This window comes from Trachurus japonicus, chromosome 3 (genome assembly GCF_045865225.1).
Source record: "Trachurus japonicus isolate A0001 chromosome 3, Traja_1.0".
Taxonomy (NCBI): Eukaryota; Metazoa; Chordata; class Actinopteri; order Carangiformes; family Carangidae; genus Trachurus; species Trachurus japonicus.
Window position 1 is genome coordinate 29,439,627 of NC_140909.1, and position 19,576 is coordinate 29,459,202.

General features: G+C 41.0%; 1 protein-coding gene across 1 annotated transcript; it reads left to right on the forward strand.

Moving 5' to 3' along the window:
* The first annotated feature begins 10,285 nt into the window (after nt 1-10,285).
* Nucleotides 10,286-12,195, forward strand: LOC146990120 (uncharacterized). The gene is made up of 2 exons (XM_085772967.1): nt 10,286-10,309; nt 11,245-12,195. The coding sequence occupies exons 1-2, from the start codon at nt 10,286-10,288 to the stop codon at nt 12,193-12,195; spliced, it is 975 nt and encodes a 324-aa protein (XP_085629093.1).
* Nucleotides 12,196-19,576: the final 7,381 nt, after the last annotated feature.

The following is a 19,576-nucleotide window of genomic DNA, read 5'->3' on the forward strand; positions in this document are numbered from 1 at the left end:
CCTCCCTTCATCAGAGCAGTGTGAGCGTTTCAAATCCAAAGAGTCTGTGCAGCGCTAATCTCCCTGCACAGTCCTCAAATACTCCAGATCAAGAGAGAAACATTTCTTTGCATGCAAATGTTGTGACTGGTAACTCCTGAAGTGAGATTACTTCCTCATCACTGGTAATTTCTTTTTTTTCTTCTTTTTTTTATAGCAGACCAGACGTAATCCTGAAGACGTATGTACTTGGCTTCAGAGACATCATCAATCACAGAAACTTCAACCTCCATGTTTATCATTTTAATATTTAACACTAGAACCGCCGTGAGGTCATTTTGACCTCTCTCGCTTCTTAAAATGCACGTAACTCTGTTTGCGTAAAAACCCTATGTCTCCCAGTCGGTGACTTTTCCTAAAAGTGTGTTCTACATCATCTTATGCGTTTTCACGATTCTAGTATAAAAGAGAACGAAAAAAAGAGTGATTTTACCTAGAACCGCCAAGAGGTCATTTTGACCTCCATTCATTCTAATGCAAAAATGCTAAATGTACTGCATTTATATAGCCATATATATTATATAGCCAGCCAGACACACAGTTCAAAACATTTTATGGTAATGCTTCACATTCATATACATACACATACTTTACCAAAAATAACAATAGTCGTTGCTAGGCAACCAATATAGACGACTCTTTATTTTTCTATTTTCCGAACAGTGTGTGTATATAAAAAATTATAAAACTGATTTTCCAATAATTGCAATCTGGGCTAAAGAATGTCCATTTAGTCACTCAGTTTGTCAGTTAGTTAGTTAGATAGTTAGTTATTTAGTAAGTTAGTCATTTTGACCTCATCCCACAACACAACACGAGTTCAGATATTAGAAAGTTGTCAAACAGTTAAAACAGGTGTCAAACAGATAGAAAATGAACATTACTCATAAACATTGAACATAACAATGACAGTCCCTTGCTCTCATGAGAAATTGACATGAATTCAGAAATTTGTAACAATTTTGAAAATTTTTATTCGAAAAATAAAGAGTCGTCTATATTGGTTGCCTAGCAACGACTATTGTTATTTTTTGTAAAGTATGTGTGTGTATATGAATTTGAAGCATTACTATAAAGTGTTTTGAGTTGTGTGTCTGGCTGCTTATATAATATATATGGCTATATAAATGCAGTCAATTTACCATTTTTGCATTAGAATGAATGGAGGTCAAATTGACCTCTTGGCGGTTCTAGGAGTACATGGAATGTTGGCGGTTCTAGTGTTAAATGTTTGTCTCTTATATTTAGTAAAAACATCGAAAGAAATACTAAAAACAGCTCAGCAGCTGCTTTTTGTTGCAGGTCTCTACAACTCCTCTTCTGTCATATTCACTTAATTACCACAGAAGTGACCTCCAGAATAAAAGCACCGGAGGAGTGTTTCCTGTTTCACCTTGAAAAGAAGAAAGAAACAGGAGGAATCTGAGGAAGGTATCAAATGTGGGACAGCAGAGAAAGCTCACAGCACAGTAACGAGATGTGCAATGATTTTTTTTCTTCTTCTTTTTCACCCCAACTACATTGATTTGATGTATTAAAGATCAAAAGCTGAGTTACTCTGTGGTTTCTGTCTTCATGAAGGACACAAGTTCCCTCACATTTAAGAAGGAGGAGGAAGAAAGTTTGACAGGAATCTGCCGAGTGTGAAATCTCAAAACTACAGAAAGACACAAAGAATCAGAGGAATGGTAATGAATCCTCTGAAAGCTCTGAACACTGCTTGTTTTTTGTCCGATCAGACTCTGAGCTGAGTTTAGAGATGTTGGGAACATGTTTATTCACATTTCAGCTGTGGTGACACATCAAACTGTGGTTTTCAGGATAAAGTTACAACCAAGCTGGAGTCAGTCCTGTGGTTAAGTGTCATCACCTGGTTGGTTATCTGTGATAAAATGATGGTCTTTGATGAGTGAAACCTCTTTCAAGAGAAAGTTGGGGAGTTTATGAAAGTTTTGATCAAGTCAAACCAGAACTGTACAGGAAAGATGTTTGTCAACTTTACAGCAGAAATAAACATGTTAACTGCCTGGTACAAAAACAGTTTGGGTCTCTGAAGCTAATTTTCTTCCCTCATGTTAACTGTTTATAGAACTCCCCAGTTTATACTTTATTAACCAGTTAAGGTATGGAGGACTGAGAGTGGGGCCTCTTTGAATGACAGCAGAGTGGGTGTAGGGCTTAGCAATAAATTGTTTCATATTTGTGTTTTAGAACATTTTTTAAAAATGAAAATCTAGATTTCTCTTGAACAACTCCCCCACCATGAAACGACTTTTAAAAACAAAACTGTAGCTTTCTCTTTAACCCCCAAAGGTAGATTTAATTTGCTGCTCTTTAAAGTTTATTGATACAATAAAAGCAAAACTTGTTTTAGGTTTTTGTTTTTTTTGTCACTTGTTTTAAAAAAGAAAAATCTATTAAAATCATAAATTCACTTTGGTGTGAAAAAAATCTTACTAGTTTTTTGGTGTTGTTATTTTGCACCACAGGTGAGTGTATTCTTGTATTCTGCGGTGTCAGACACTGGTGACGGTGGAGGAGAAATCTGTGAGTGCAGCTCAAAGCAGGATGAGCAATAAAAAAGAGTTCCTACATAGAGAATACTAACTACTACAGTATATGTACAGTACAGTATGTGTATAACAAGAACACATGGATTTTAGGCACACAAGAGTAACAACATGTCTCTAGGCTTTACAAAAAAAAAAAAAAGTTTAGCAAAGAAAGTGAGAGGCAAACATCGAGGAAAGCCTCATCCAGCTCTCTTTTATCCATCCATTTACCACAGATAGATTACATTTGATTAAACCAGCTGTTGGTTTAATGAGGACAAACAGTGTGGAACCACAAAGAGCCAGAGAGCAAATCTGTAACAGACAGTGAGCCGTGGTAAGTGAGCCTCTTCCTCACAGTAAAGAAGTCACAAGGCTGGCTGAGCAGCAGACTGTATGGCACACACACACACACACACACACACACACACACACACACACACACACACGGACTTAATGTGAACTGTCAGATCACTGAAGCCTCACTGGCAGAAATCGCTCACCTGTGCAGCAGCAGAGAAACAGCAGGGCTGGCTGTAAGCAGCGGGACAGAGAGGACATCTGTAGAGTGGCTGTGAACAGATCTCTACATGTGGATCATCCTTTCATCCTCTGAGGAAAGCTCTTTTTAACGAAGCGGACGTGAAGCAGCCATCTGCCACCTGCGAGGACAGGTGAAGACAAACAAGGAGGAGAGGGAAGCTCTCATTAGTCCTGCAGCACTGAACAACACTCAGCAGAGAAAGATTGTCATTCAGTGAGACCATGACAAATTCAAATCTGATGCACTACTGCTTTTCTGTAAACTTTAAGAAAAAAGCTGTGCTCCTTTTTGTGAGGACATCTAAGCTCAACGGACTACAACTTAAGACAATACATGCAACACAAATATAGCCTACTACAAATTAAAAGAACAACACAAAAGTGTTTCTGGAGACACAAGAAACATGTCCCAGGCTGTGGCTTGCTTTATATTCCGTGCCTCTTAAATTTGGAAGTTGTGAAGACAGCTACCTGTGAGTGGTGTTTGAAACTAAGGGGAGTTTATAGCGTCAATATCATATGACTCAGATATAGCAAAGACAGGAGCAGCTGCTGTATGGGGAGTGTGGCACTGACTTGCACTTACCAGTGGAAAAGCAGTTAACTGAGATATCCTACAGCAAATAACAAAAAAACAAACAGAATATTGCAACGGATGAGTAGATATTCTATTTTAAATAATGCTGTGAGGTTGTAGTGTGAAGTGATCGAGCCACATTGTTGGACGGCACCCATACAGTCTATAGACAGTACATTATCACTGAGCACTTTCTGCCGTCCGTCATGGCGTCACCTCTCGCCTCACGTGATAATTGTGACGTAGCTGCATGTTATATAATCACTCTGAACCTGACAGCAGAAAGAACGGTGCTTTTTAACTGTTTGACCGGTTGTCATGGTTACCTTGAAGTTTACTCAAAGCGATGTTAGCTAGCGATGTTGACATACGCATGGCACAATGTAATCTTTAAGTGACTGTTGTTTACACGCGGTTGCAGAAACGTGGTGGAGAACGAACCCGAAGCGCATTACGTGCTTGTGCACATTCCTGACCAAGCGTACCGTGCTCAAGCACACCTCTTCCAACCGTACCAGGCCAGGGAAGTGGACCGTACTCAAGCACGGAACACTTGCTCTCACACTAGCAATAGAAAACGGACTTTAGGGAGCAAACATGCTTGGGCACGGTACGATTGCCTAGTGTGAGTGCGCCCTAAGAATCTTTGTGAATATGGGCCCTGTTGTTATAGTGGTTTCCCTGCGTGTTCCTGAGCTTCTGTAATATAAGTCCAGTAAATATTTTTGTCCATTGTACTGGTTTTTGCTTCAAGTTGTGGCCCAAAAAAAAGTGACCTTGACCTTTGAACTTTTACCACCAGTGAACATTCTAATCAAATTTGAAGAAGTTCAGGTCCTTCAAAGTGAGAGCCCATGACTGCCCTTGACCTTTAATTCTAATGAGTTCCGGCTTGACTCTGAGTGACACTTTCTGCCAAATTATAGGATGCAATAACAGGATAAATGGACACTTAACAATTAACAGGTGAAGTTCAATGTTGTAAAAAGTCAATCATACCACAGAAGAAGCAGCTTTGCTGAGGAAAACAGGAAGTAAACCTGCAGATTTCCAACAGGACCTGCTCCTGTCTGGGAGGAACCCAAGATGGCGGAGTGAGAGGCAGCACTTTGCAGGCTCTGATAAAAAAAGAATTGTTTTGCCCTCAGATAGCGAAATTCTACGCAACAACCCACAAACTTGACTGGTTTTCAACCCTGTGAACTATTTTCTGCTGACATTTTTCTTTAATTTACTGAAAAAAAAAAGTTTTTAAGTTTTTCTCTCTCAACGCTTTGAAGACGTCGCGGAAGCAAACATGTCCGAACACAACTACAATTTAATTGACCTCCAAGAGGCTTGTGGAGACAGTGACATTGAAGACATCGAGGTGGAAGTGAGTTCTTCTAAAACAAGTAAGATTAACCCAACTCATACGCCAGTTAAAAGCCCAAACCCCAAGAAAATGAAGGGGAACAACAGCACAGAGAAATCTGAAAACGTCAGCGCCGCCATTCTCCATGCAGTTCAAGCTCTGACCGCAAAAGTTGATGAACAAACTGTACTGTTAAAAAGGCTTGACAAGCGCATTGAAGCAAATGCTACAGCCACAAAAGAAAATAAACAAGAAATCATCCTGCTCAAGAAAAAGATTGATGAGCTCCAAAAAGAAAACAGCACACTAAAAACCTCAACGGAGGAACAGGCTCGTTATAAAAGGAGATGGAACCTGAGATTGACCGGTCTGCCAGAAAAGGAAGGTGAGAACACGAGAGAAATCGTCATCGGGATACTCACAAGAGTTGTGCCTCTGTCTGTGGATCGGCTGCGGGACACCGTGGATACAGTCCATCGCCTGGGTAAACCTAACACCGCGGCCACCTCCAACAACACGCCGAGGGCAATCATCATCCAGTTCGGGATGAGAACCATACGGGATGAAGTTTGGAAAAGATCAAAGGAAGCGCGTGTGTGCAGTGAGTTGCATATTCGCTTCAAAGAAGATTTCTCCAAAGAAGATCGGGAGGCTCGCTCCAAGCTGTGGCCACTGGTCCAGGAAGCCAGAAAGAAGGGCAAGAGAGCGTTTCTGAAGGAAGGATACGCTCTCATTGACAACCGCCGTGTGGATCCAGATTGAACAAGTTTATATTGCCTCTATGGTCCATAACAGGTACTGTGAATTAGTTGGACAATCATATAAATATTCAGTTACCTCAAGGGTTGTTGTAATAAATGTTAAAGCTGGTAATTGATAGGGGCATACCTGCTACTCATCCCTGCGCATCGTTCTCTTAGCGCACACTTGCTATTTAGCGAATGTTATCTTTTTTTTCACTAAATACTAGGGGATTAAAGAACAATGTTAAACGTAAGGCAACATTTCTTTTTTGTAAGGAGCAGAAGAGCAATATTATTTTTTTGCAAGAGACTCATTCAGTGGAGGCGGACACTCATTTTTGGAAACAACAATAGGGTGACTGCATTTTCTTCAGTCATGGGACTTCACATTCAGCTGGAGTAATGATCCTGTTCAACAGGTTTTCTGGGAATGTAATTAACCACTCAAGTGACATCAATGGTCATTGGTTAATGATGGTAATTGAAAGTCTATCCCTAACTCTTCATGGAAATTTAATAGTAACCTTCTAGACAGTAAGGATTTTTGTTGCAAAACCAAAAACTTGTTATATGAAATTAATCAACTAGAAATGTCACCCTTGGGTAAATGGGAGTGGTTTAAATTTAAAATTAAAGAAGTTGCTGTTGAAACAAGTAAATGCATCTCTAAAGAAAAAAAACAAAAACAAAAAGACATTATTAATGACATGAATAGATTATGTCAAAAAACAGATCTATCTTTAACTGAACAAATTGAATTAAATAAGTTACAAAATCAATTAGACACTCTATATATAGAAAAAGCAAAGGGTGCATTTATTCGTTCAAGAGCTCGCTGGCTTGAGGAGGGTGAAAAAAATACTTCCTATTTTTTTGGTCTTGAAAAACAAAGACAAACAAAAAAGAAAATTAATAAGTTACTTATTAATAATGTGAACACTGATAACCAAGACCAAATTAATGAAGAAATAAGACATTTCTATAGTAAACTATATGAATCCAACTTTTCTGAGGAAGATTGTCACATGCTTTTTGAAAAAATTAAAGAATATAGCAAAACAATGGATGAGAATTTTAGGCAACTAATGGAGGATGAGCTTAGAATTGAAGAGTTGGATTTAGCAATTGGGCGAATGTCAAAGGGAAAGTCACCAGGACTGGATGGGTTAACAGTAGAGTTTTATGTCCATTTTTGGAGTGATATTAGAGTACTGCTTTATAATGCTCTTTTGGAATGTATTTCATCTGGTCATTTGTCCCCTACCATGAAAAGAGGTGTTATCACTTTAATTCCAAAACCTGAAAAGGATAAATTATTGTTGGATAATTGGAGACCCATTACTTTATTATGTAATGACTACAAGTTGCTTGCTCATGTATACTCAAATAGATTGGATTCGGGATTATCAAAACTAGTCGATGAGTGTCAGTCAGCCTTTATGAAAGGTAGAAGCATACACAATCATACTAGACTGATTCTTGATTTGGTGGATTATGTTTTGTTCTTAGACTTCTTTAAGGCGTTTGACTCTATTGAACATTCTTTTTTGTTGAAAACGTTACAGTTTTTAGGATTTGGGAATAAATTTTGTGACATCGTTAAAATGCTATACACTGACATCAGTAGCATGGTCTCCTTGAACCCAGGAATGACTCCGAGTTTTAAAGTGCTATGTGGAATTCGGCAGGGTTGCCCTATTTCCCCAAAACTTTTTATATTGGCAACACAACTGTTAACATTATTAATCCATAATTCAAATGACATAAAAGGAATAACAATTTTTAACAAAGAGTTTAAAATAAGTCAATTTGCGGATGATACATCCATCTTCCTTAAAGATAAATCGATGGTAGACAAAACACTCAGCATCAACTCATCCTTTTCTAAAGCATCAGGATTATCTCTCAATATCAAAAAATGTGAACTATTCCCTATTCACACAAGCTCTGACTCATCTATTGCCTCAATTAGAGTTGAATCAGAAGTTAAATATCTAGGGATTACGATATCAAAAAACTTAATCAGAAGAGAAGACACCAATATTTCTAACCGTATTATGGACATGAAGAAATCACTCAGCCACTGGTTAACCAGAGACCTTACTATTTTTGGTAGAACCATTCTATCTAAAGCTGAAGGTATTTCTAAACTGATCTATCCCTGTTACTCCCTTTACATTTCCTCAAAAAACTTGAATAAAGCGAACACAGTTATTTTTCAATTTTTATGGAGAAATAAAACCCACTACATTAAAAGATCTCAGCTTGTGAAGGAGTATGACAAAGGTAGCATCAAAGCTCCAGAATTTGAATCAATGGTTGGTACTTTTAGAATTAATTGGATAAAATCTTGCCTGTCTCAGCCAGACTCCATGTGGTTTCACATTCCTAGGTCCTTGTTTGAAAAAATAGGAGGTTTAGACTTTGTTTTGAAATGTGATTTTGAGGTGAATAGGATCCCGATTAAACTTTCTAATTTTCACAAGCAAATGCTGCACTTTTGGAAAATGATATTTACCCACAACTTCTCCCCCCATAACTCAACTTTATGGAACAACAGAGTAATAACAATGAATCGTAAATCAATCTTTAAAAGTGATTGGTTCAAGAAAGACATTATGTATATAACTGATCTAATGGACGATAATGGTGTCATTTTAAGCTACACAGACTTTACAGAAAAATACAACTTAAACTGTTCGCAAAGAGAATATTCCAAGTTATGTAATATTATTCCACTGCCTCTGATTGACTTGATTAAAAATTTTATGATGTACAATAATTCTCCATCAGTTCTACCAAGGTTATTTCTAGGACTTTGTAATCTGACTGAAAAGAAATGTAATAACAAATTTATTACAAGTTTTTTGAAAGCTAAAATGTTTCACGATTATGACAGAAGGGTCATTTGGCAGGGATCTGATTCTGTTAACTCAAACACATTAGACAAAGCACACTCCAAATTTATCAAATGGCCTATTTCACCTAAAGTTAAAGAAACACACTTTAAAGTTATTAACAAAATTTATCCTGTGGCAGAATTTCTTAAGAAAAGATTTGGTTATGAGGTGGATAAATGTGCTTTCTGTAATGATGAAGATGAAACACTAGAGCATATGTTTTTTCTTTGTCCCACTTCAAATCTTTTTTGGTGTGACATATATAATTGGATTGCTTTAAAAATAAATGATGTACTGCCTCTTAAATTATACGATAGTCTCTTTTATTTTGATAATCTAACCGTGGCTGTTTCTGACACTATTAATGTTATTATACTCTTGGGTAAATATCATATCCATTGTGCAAAATGGAGAAACTCTAAACCTTCCTTTTCATGTTTCATTAATGAGTTTAAATTATTCTTTTCATCCCTTAAGAAGATAAACAACAAATATGCAACAAAATTAAGCTTAAATATTTCTCGTCTCCTTCTCTTTTAAACTTTAGTTATATTTAACTTATCTTTTGCTGCTCTGTTTTTATATTGAACGTGTATGCCTGGAAATTGTATTTATTTGCCTTGATTTATTTATTATTTACCTTTTTTTTTCATGATTCCCCTACTGTTCATGTTTGCACTCTACACGTGCCTGTTTTGTTTTTTTTCATGTGTATTACTGTTGATATTGTCCTCATTGAGAGTTTGTATTTTCAATACTAAATAAAAAAAATAAAAAAAACCTGCTCCTGTCTACTGATCACTTCCTCTCCACTTATTTCATTTCTCTCTCTCTCTCTCAGCTGACAGTCCTCACTCAGAGTGGAAACCCTTGATTGCTCAATTATATCGGTTCACAAACACTAATTAGCCTACAATGCATCCATTGCCATGGAGCCACAGTGACCTGACAACAGAAACAATTTCAGCGAGGGCTTTTCAGTCTGCGCACGCCATGTTTGATGTGACACTGTATGCACTTGAAAACAGAACTCAAGAAATGGAAGAAGTCCTTGAATGTGTTTGCTGTCCTCGTCCTGAAGCTGTGTTTATTTGACTCGTCTCCTCAGCCCGGTTGTCTCCACTCCTCTCAGTCTGGGTGTCCTTTTTTTTTTTTTTTTTTTTTCAAATAAATTACCTCCCGACGCCAAAATTCTGATAACAACGCATATCTGAGCACCTGTAAATCAGTTCTGGTCTGAGAGCAACATGAACGAAATCCAATTTTGGAGCCAGGACAGACAGCTGTTAGTTAAAAGGATCTGAGTGTGAGGACAGTCAGAGAATCAAGGTTACAGAGTCAGACTAGAAGAGGAGGAGGAGGAGGAGGAGGAGGAGGAAGGAGTGAATGACAATCAGAGAAGAAACTGCTGTTGACTTTCTCCTCTCTGAATTACCCTATGAATATTTTGATGAATATACGCCCAGGATTTATATTTCATAATCTAATATTAATCATATCTAATCTTATCACAATCTTAATGAACATGAACAAATATGAGCTGCTGCAATATTTGGATTTCTTAATGTTCTGTGTTGATGTCTGTGGCCTTCAGTCGCCTGGTCTGTCTTGTTTCACCAATAAATCACATGTAAATTAAAGACAGTCTGAGCTAGAAGGACAGTCCGTGCGTCACAATAATGCCATTGGATAGAGATATCCCCCAAACCCTAAATGCCTCACAGAATACACAATTTACAGATGTCCCCTAAATGCCTCACATGGAGACTCCAATAGATCCCACGATAAACAGATGTCCCTTAAACACTCACAAGCAGATTTCACAATTTACACATGTCCCCTGAACTCCCCACATAGAGAAGATTCTAGTTTCCACAATATAGAGTTCCTCTAAATGCCTCACATGCAGACTACAACTAATGTTTGGAGGTGTGGACAGACCATCCCCCACTTCAAACAATATTAAAGCAGAAGTAAGCGATTCGGTGGTTTTGGCTAACTTCCTGTCAGCAGATGGAGTTAGCAGTCCCCGCCCTCGTCATGGATCTATTGGTCCTCGTCCCTATGTCACCACATTCACGCGCATCCCTTGGCTGCACACACACAGAGAGGACCGCCCCTTTATGCCGTTCTCTCTCCTCATTGGATAAAGCTTGTAGGATACAAGGAAAGTTTTCTCTTCGGCTTATGCTGCCTTCACGTGCTCTGGTACAGATGATATTTTCCACTTGTGATCTGGTATTTACCAGTGCGTTGAGTTCATGTGCTTTTGTTGTTGTACAGAGAAAATAAAGATGGTGGACACACAGTTGAAGGCTTGTTACTTGGGTAAAACAATTTTGGATTGCCTAGTTCATCTCTCACAGCAAGAAGATGAATTATTAAAACTCAAATGGTAAATATTACAGTAATATTCATGGAGATGTAGCACTGGCTATTTGGCTAGCCTTTTTAAAAGCATTTTTTACTGTAGCCTACATGCACTGAATAGCTGCTAACTGTTTTCTAAAGGCTTGCCATACTACACTGCCTGGAGCAAGACAATCCTGCTGTCTTAAAAACTGGAACTGCCTGGATGACAGTTCTAGACATGCAGGACAGCACCTTCAAGAGTCACCTGAGGCTTACCCAAGAACATTTCCACCTATTCTGCGACCAGTTAAGGGAACATGGCCTGACTGATGACCATTCACCAGGAGGTCCTGCAAGAATTCCGGCCGAGAAGAAGGTGGTGATGCTGCTTTGGTATCTCGCCAACCAAAATTCATTCCGCGAGATCTCGGACAAATTTAATGTCAGTCAAGGGGCAGCGCATAATGTGATCATTGAGATGCTTGACCGTACCTGCGCTATTGCTGAGCGATACATTGTCTGGCCAAATGACTGCCAAAAGATTACCCAAGCAGCTCTGTTTCGAAGGTCTTGTGGAATTGATGGCATAATTGGTGCAATAGATGGATGCCACTTCAAAATCCAGCGGCCACCTGTTAGGGGGGGAGATTATTTAAACAGGAAGGCATACTACTCTGTGCTGCTGCAGGGAATTGTTGACGACCTGGGAAAGTTCACAGATATTTTTGCTGGGCCTCCTGGAAGAGTACATGATGCGCGGATGCTTAGGCTATCCCCTTTCTTTGACACTCATGTACAGAAGTTGGGAGACTACAAACTACTCGGAGATGGGGCATATGTTGGTAACAGCTTCCCATTCATTGTCACTCCAAAACGAGACAATGGAGCCTTGGGTGAAGATGACTTGCACAGAAATGCAATGATCTGCAGAGGGAGGGTAGTTGTGGAACAAGCGTTTGGTCGCTTAAAGTGCAAATGGAGGCGGCTCCGTGAACTACAAAACTCTCGTGTAGATGTAGTAGTGAAAGTCATCGTATCAGCTTGTGTGCTTCACAATATGTGCATTGGGGAGTCTGAAAGTACATGCGATGAGCACCCCCGTGGGTGCCCTCGTGAAGAGGATGGAAATGAATGAGCTGTATGCTACAGTACTTGAATATGACAATATGTTCAGATTTGTTCAGAATTGTCAAGACTGGACTGAGCAGAACCAGAGGGACTGTTCCTTTGTGTTCATGTCATGTTTGAGATCTGCGACTAAAGAGCTGAAGATAAGTTATACAAGTTCAGTGGGATGTTTTGCAAACACATCAACAATGAAACATGTCAATACAATGTGTTGGTTATTTGAACAGTTTTCAGATTTTGATGAATCTTAACTAATCAGATGTGGTTTTTAACATCCTTTAACCAGTTCTACAGTAGTTAACACACCTTTATTTTGACAATATGTTCAGATGGAAAAAAAAAAGGAAAAATCAGACAGTGGTGTGGTTCCTTATAATCATTTAATTTAAGAACTCTCTTACAAAATATTTCAGAACACTGAAAATCATAAATTCTGTTATGAATTTCTTCTGTAAACAAGTTATTTGTTCTGTAAATATAAACATTTACATAAACAGAATTCATTTTCTGTAAACATTAACTCTGTAAAAAAGGTATCTTCTGAAGCACCTTTAAAATAACATAAAATACACAGAGGTATTCTTTTAGTATTCTTTGTTGTGAATCTCTTTTGTAAACAAGTAATTTGTTTTGTAAAAATAAACATTTACATAAACACAACTCATTTTCTGTAAACATTAACTCTGTAAAGAGGTATCTTCTGAAGCACCTTTAAAATAACATGAATAACATTAAATACACAGAGGTTTAGGCTTAATTAAAAACAGGCCTAAAACATAAACAGTAAACAAACATTTACTGTTGCTCACGGGACTGCTGCAGCATCTGCTTGAATAAATCATTAGTGGTTTTAATTTCCGCCATGATTTCTTCGTGTCGGCGCTGTGTAGCCTCCTCACACTCTTTGATGACACGGGACATCACCTGCGTTGTGCCCTCACGACGCTTCCTCTTCCTTACCAAAGCACTGGTGTGAGGAGGGGATATGGCTGAAGTGCTCTCTGAATCTGATGAATGTGCGATGGAGGGAGTTTCTTCTTCAACAGAAGGGTTGTCCAAGACCAAGGGTTGCTTGATGGCCTCTGGCCGCCTAACAGCTTGGACGCACTAGACGCGGAACCGAAGCGCAGCGCCCTGGAGCGGAGGGAGTTTCAGTTCGGCGCACATGTTAACAGGTCTGCCTGGCCGCACATCTCGCGCTGTGTTTCGCAGTTCGGTTCATTTCTATTTTTCGCGCGAGACGCGCGCGCCGAGAGCGCCGTCTGTCAAGCTGGACAGACGTGTTCGTACCAGACAGGAAGTCGGGCACAGAAAAGGCGAGAGAATCCGGTCAATTTTCAAAATAAAATAATTAAATGATGATTAATTAAGTTGTTGCTTGTCCATCTATACATATTTGACCGTTGCGTCTGCACATGAGACACACAGACACATGTTTAAAATGACGTGTGTGTGAAAAACCGAGTGAATACGAGTATGAACGACTGCAGTCAATGTCTGACCGGCGCGGAGAGAGGAGGAGAAGTATGCTCCCAGTGCGACCACCCAAGCGCCCGAGAAGCCGCGCGCAGTGCGCGCGCCCAGCTTCCGCATGCAGTGCGTCCAAGGGGTAACAGTTAACACCCTGTGCTGTCCCGATTACCGGGAAGTCAACATCATGATGCCCTCCAATAAGTTCAGCCATTTCCTTAAAGAACTGGAACTTTGTAGGACCTTTTCCTGTGGATGAATTGTTGTCCACTGCCTTTTTGTATCCATCTTCAAGGGTGGTCCACTTTCTCGAGACCTTGTCCACATCAAATTGCTGGTGAAACTGAGTTTGTAACTTGGCAGCAATTTCCTGCCAAAAGAATCGCTTCTTCCCCCTGGACATTCTGATCCTGGCGTTTAGTTCAGTGAGGTTGCGAGGAAGCTCAGTGTCATCTTCTCTGATTAGATGTTGGCGCATCAGGTCGATCAAAAAAAGGGTCTGGTCCCTGGTGAAACCCTGGTTCAGGGGCAGCTCTGCTGTAGTGTTCTCATCTACTGTAGATAGACAGATAGAAAGATAGATAGATAATAATTAATTAATAATTGAGATAGATGGATAGATAGATACACAGACACACATACTTTAGATAGGCATAGAAATTGTAGGGTCAGCTGCAGCATTCTCTTCATTAATAAGGGCAGCCCCAAAAAATGCCAGTATGTCTATATGCCATCATTCCTTGATTTCTGTGAGGTACAGTAGCCGTCAACCTGAATATGAGACTCGGTTCAAGGGTATATTAGAATATATTAGAAATATATTAAATAATAACTTCACTGCATGGATTGTAAGACGTCACTTTTATTTTCACGATTGCAAGCTCTCATCTGTGAGACGTGAGCTATGTTTACTTTCTGGTGGAAAAAAACTAATGCATCTATGAGACGTGAGCTACCGTATGTTTACTTTATGGTGGAAAAAAGCTGATGCATATTTCGATCGACAAAATATTGAAACAAGTCTTATTTTAATAACACGTGAGCACCTCAATCAATGAACAAGTGAATGGACATTATTTAACCTATCTTTTTTTTTTTCTCCCCAAAATGAGCTTGCCCTCTCTAAACCAGGAGAGTCACAGCAGAGTGACGAAAGAGCCGCAGGTTGCCGACCTCTGTTACAGACAATGAGGAGCCGCAGCTGGCTGCATTTTATTATGTGAGCGAGCGGACACTTACCTGTTTCAGAAACAGAACCGGGGGGAACTATTTGCAGAGCAGTGCTGAAGTCCTGGTCCACATACAGGGTACTGTCTCCTTCCCGCTGATAAAGCATCTGTGTTACGGGCTGGGTCATCCCCTGGTCCCAGAAAATCATCGTGTCGCTGGCGTACACTACAGAAATAAATACATCGACGTGAGTTTGCCTGACTGCTCATTAAGCTCCTATTGACTGCTAGCTAGCATCTGCTCTGGGTAGGTAAAACCAAACCATAACGGTATTTTAAAAACTGACACCGAGTGTTAACGCATCATATTACAATTGTCAATCGAGCAACACTTTATAGGCTACAAAAGCTATCCACTAACAGTAGCAAAACACGTTTAATAGTGTACATTGCTTACCATTCACGAATCTTCCGTTGCTCGCCGCCATGTTGAAAAGGCGAAAGGTTATCCCATCTCGGCAACTCGGGCATCAAAAAATTCTACGAGTTTCCCAGTGGAAAATACCACATGAGGGGGTGTTCATGTGCACTTTTCAAGTCGTCTTTTGGTATTTACCATAAATACCATAGCACATGAAGGCAGCATTACAGCAGAGCAGAGTGACCGACAGACCTGTGTTTCAGACCAAGCACTCTATGTAAGTGATTGCTGTCGGAAGATAGAACTATTTAAGGGGGCTTTCACACCTACCTCGTTTGGTCTGGACTTTTGGACTTTCTAGATAGTTCGAACCAAAGTGACAGGTGTGAAAGTTCCCCTGGACTACGGTCCGGACCGTCCGCTGCTGTGTAATGTGAAAGCATGTTTGTGGAAGTGTGATGGCCGCAGACGCGTCCACACCACAGTAAACACCATCTGCCTGTCGGTAACCCCTCCCCTTGCACTCACTCACATTTTGATGCTTTAATCATTAGTATAATTCGCACACTTAAGTTTATTCCTGCACGTTATTATTATTATTATTATTATTAGGATCGGCATATATCGTTGAACATAAATAAACACACGACACATAGTCTTTTGATTTCATACCTCATACAGACTTTATTTACTTTAAGCACGTCATGGTCACACATTTGAAAGTGCACACATTTGTGTTGACTATGGGTTTGCTGTTATTTGTTATTAATTCTTTTTGTTCTGCTATATTTACCATGCCCGCTGCGGGGGGTCCTGAGTCTGGCCAACTCCGGCGTCGTGGTGGGGCGTGCGGCGACGATTGGGGTCCGGGCGGAAACCAGCCAAAAGATGGGCGGAAAGGTTCCGCCAGTTTAAGACCTGCTCAGCATGATCCAACTGCTGACCAGTCGTGGGGGGGATTTAAGATTTTGTTGGGATTTTGTTATGTTTAATTTGAGTTAGATTATTTTGTGTATATATGTAAATATTAGTTTAACTCATTGAGTGCCAGACCTTTTATAAAATGGTCAGTGCCAGGTGCCAGCGTTTTGGGGCATCCTGAGTAATATGTCAAGACCCAAAGAGTATTTTGTACTATGACTCTGAAAACACCAAACAGCCCAAAGGAAAGAGGAGACTCTCTATTTAACTAGGGAAAAAACCATTTGTTTGTACCTTGTTCCATTCTTGATTTATCTTAAGTTGAATAGAGCCTGGTTGCACCAAAAAGACCACTTTTTTTTCTAGAAAGCTGAGAAAAATGCATTTTTGTGAAAGAGAGTCTCTCAAGAAAAATAGTGATTTATCCGTTTTAATTTTGGCTTCAAAAATATGTAAGACATCTGAAAATTTCATTTCACATGTTTTTTTACCCCCCCCAAAAAAAAAAAGACTAAACAAAAAACAACAACAACAACAACAACAACAACTAAAATACAACAAGTACGAGCAGTTGCTGCCTCTCCTACGCCCCCCTCCCCCTCCACTCCCTCCCCTCCCCTCCCCTCCTTCTCCTCCTGCTGCTTCCCCTCGTCTCTGAAGTGGGGAGGGAGACGTCGTGGCGTCTTCATCCTCTCTGCTGCAGCGACGCACAGCGCTGATCTCTCGGTTCGTCGTCACGTCGGTTAGACAGCAACTGGTGAAACTGACTCCGCGATCCGCTTTCTGGTACTGATCATCTATCAGTTTACCTTTCCTGCCTCCTCCGATCACTTCATGCTGGAGCTATGCTAATAGCACCGTGGCTAAGCTTTCCTCCAGCTCCACGTTACACTTGTTCCAGGCTCTGCCCGTCGTTTTTCTCTAGAAATAGAAACTTTTTCCGACTTTTTTATCTCCGTACCGATCGCGCTCGTCTTCTCCTTCTTCTTCACTTCTTGCTCTGATCTACAGTCTTCTTCGTTCTACACATCCCAGAAGCCCCAAAATTACTCACAGTGTGCGCGAGAGCGTCCCCATTTACCAGCCGCAGAAAAGTGCATTTGACGTCTATGGACGTTAATGGCACTCAAGCGTTGGATTTTGATTGACGTCCATAGACGTCAATGGCACTCAATGAGTTAAATAGGTTATTTTGGTAGAAATCTTTAGTTTGTCTTTTTCACAATTTTTGGTTCTTTTGTAAGCTTAATTGATTTGATAATTATCCTGTCATTTATTTTGGTTTAGTCAAGTAGTATTTAAGCAGTTCCTTTGTTTCATTTGGGAGAAGATAGGTGGAGGGTGTGTTTGTGTTTTGTCTCTTTGGTTTTGTTATGTTAACCTTTAAAGGGCCCTAAATCTTTTGTTAACTTTTTTTGACTTATGTTTGACTAAAGAAAAATAAATTGAAGCTATTTTTGCTACTTCTGAGTCTGCGTCCCTGTGTCAACTGCTGGGTCCCTCACATATGGTGGCAGTGGTGGGATATAGCCAGTAGGGGGCGCAGACTTGTATTTTTTTTTTCTTTTTTTCTCCTCTCTCCATTTTTCATCGATTTTTCTTCTCCTTTTTGGGAGTGCAACCTCCTACCAGATGCGGGGTAACTGCAGAGGGCGCGGCGCCCAGCGAGGAGGAGCAGCAGCAACTCCTGGTGCAGGGCTAGCGAGAGGCTCTGAGGATGGCAGTGGCGGGGAAGAGGACAACGCCAGTAATTCGGGAGAGCCAACTCTCAGAGAACTGGCGGACCTGCTACGCACACAAATCGTGGCTCAGGAGGCCGGGGAAACCCAGCGCATCCAGGAGCTGGGGGAGCAAGACCGGCGGTTTGAGGCCCTCCGACAACAATTTGGCTTGTTGCGGTAGGACGTGGCGGGGCAACCTCCTCCAGTACCACTCGGGGGAGCTCGAGGTGGTCCAGCATACGAGGTAGGAGGTGAAGCGGATCCAAACGAGCCGCCTCCACGTGGTCCCCGGCCAGGCCGCTACGCCGAGCCAAAGCTACAAAAGTTGTCCGACTCAGATGATGTAGAACATTTTCTAATAACTTTTGAGCGTGTGGCTGCCGCTTGCCAGTGGCCAAGAGGGGACTGGTCCCTGCATCTTGTCCTCTTACTGACTGGGAAGGCCAGAGGTGCGTATGTCCATATGGAGGGAGACGACGCCCTCAACTATGACAGAGTTAAAGCAGCTATTCTGAGAAAATATGATATTAATCCCGAAACTTACCGTCAGAGGTTTCGATCCCTTGATATTGGGCCGGAAGAGAGTCCGAAGGAGCTCTATGTGTGACTAAAGGAAAATGTAAATGGATCCAACCAAGAGGTAAAACTGTGGCGGAAATTAATGAACTTCTTATTGTTGAACAATATCTGCGTATGCTGTCCCCTGAGTTACAGGTCTGGGTCAAGGAGCACAACCCAGAGTCAGCAGTGGACGCTGCAGAGCTGGCTGATGTCTTCGTGGCAGCAAGGAGGAAGGGCCAGCAGTGGAGCTATAATGCTTGGAAGACCCCCAGAGAGCCACGTAAGCCCCAAAGCCAGCATATGCAGCGGTACCCCCAGGGGTTTGGTAAGCCTCCCTTCCAGGAAACTCCTACCTCTGCGTCAAAGCCCACTGGCAGAGTTCTTGTCTGTTATCAGTGTGGAGAAGAGGGCCCTATAAAGCCAAGATGTCCGAGGGGGGCAGCAAAGGTAAATCATGTATGCCATGTTCCTAGGCCACAGGCTGAGTCAGGCCAGACAGTCCAGCAGATGCCTCATATGATCAATGTGCAAGTGCATGGCAAAGAGTTTCAAGCACTTGTGGATTCTGGGAGTGACCAAACATTGGTGCATCAGGAATGTATTGAATATGATCTTGTTCAGAATAATAACTGTATTCCAGTGCGTTGTGTGCATGGAGATGAGAAGCTAATACCGACTGCTGATGTCTATCTTAAAGTACATGATCAAACTTACCTCATGACCGTGGGTGTGGCAGACAACCTCCCGTTCCCGGTGGTGCTGGGCCGAGATCTGCCAGTACTGCCGGACCTGTTGCAGCGGAAGCAGACGTGCAAGGTTGCAATGACGAGGTCCCAATCCAAGAAGGGTGAGGAGTCTCCCCCATGGGTGAGTGTTTTGCCTTTTTATGATGCAGACTTGGAGAATGCACCCGGGAGATCTCCGAAGTCATGCAGTCATAGAAGACAGGATAAGTTCCAGTACACAGTCAGCCATCAGTCTTCTGAATCTCCCCTAACACCACCGTTGGAATTTAAACTCCCTGTGAATATCATTGAGATGCAGAATGATGACCCAACATTAGCAAGCTATATGCAGAAGGCTAAGGAACAAGAGGGGAAGCCTAGGCCTGATCAGGATGCTGGA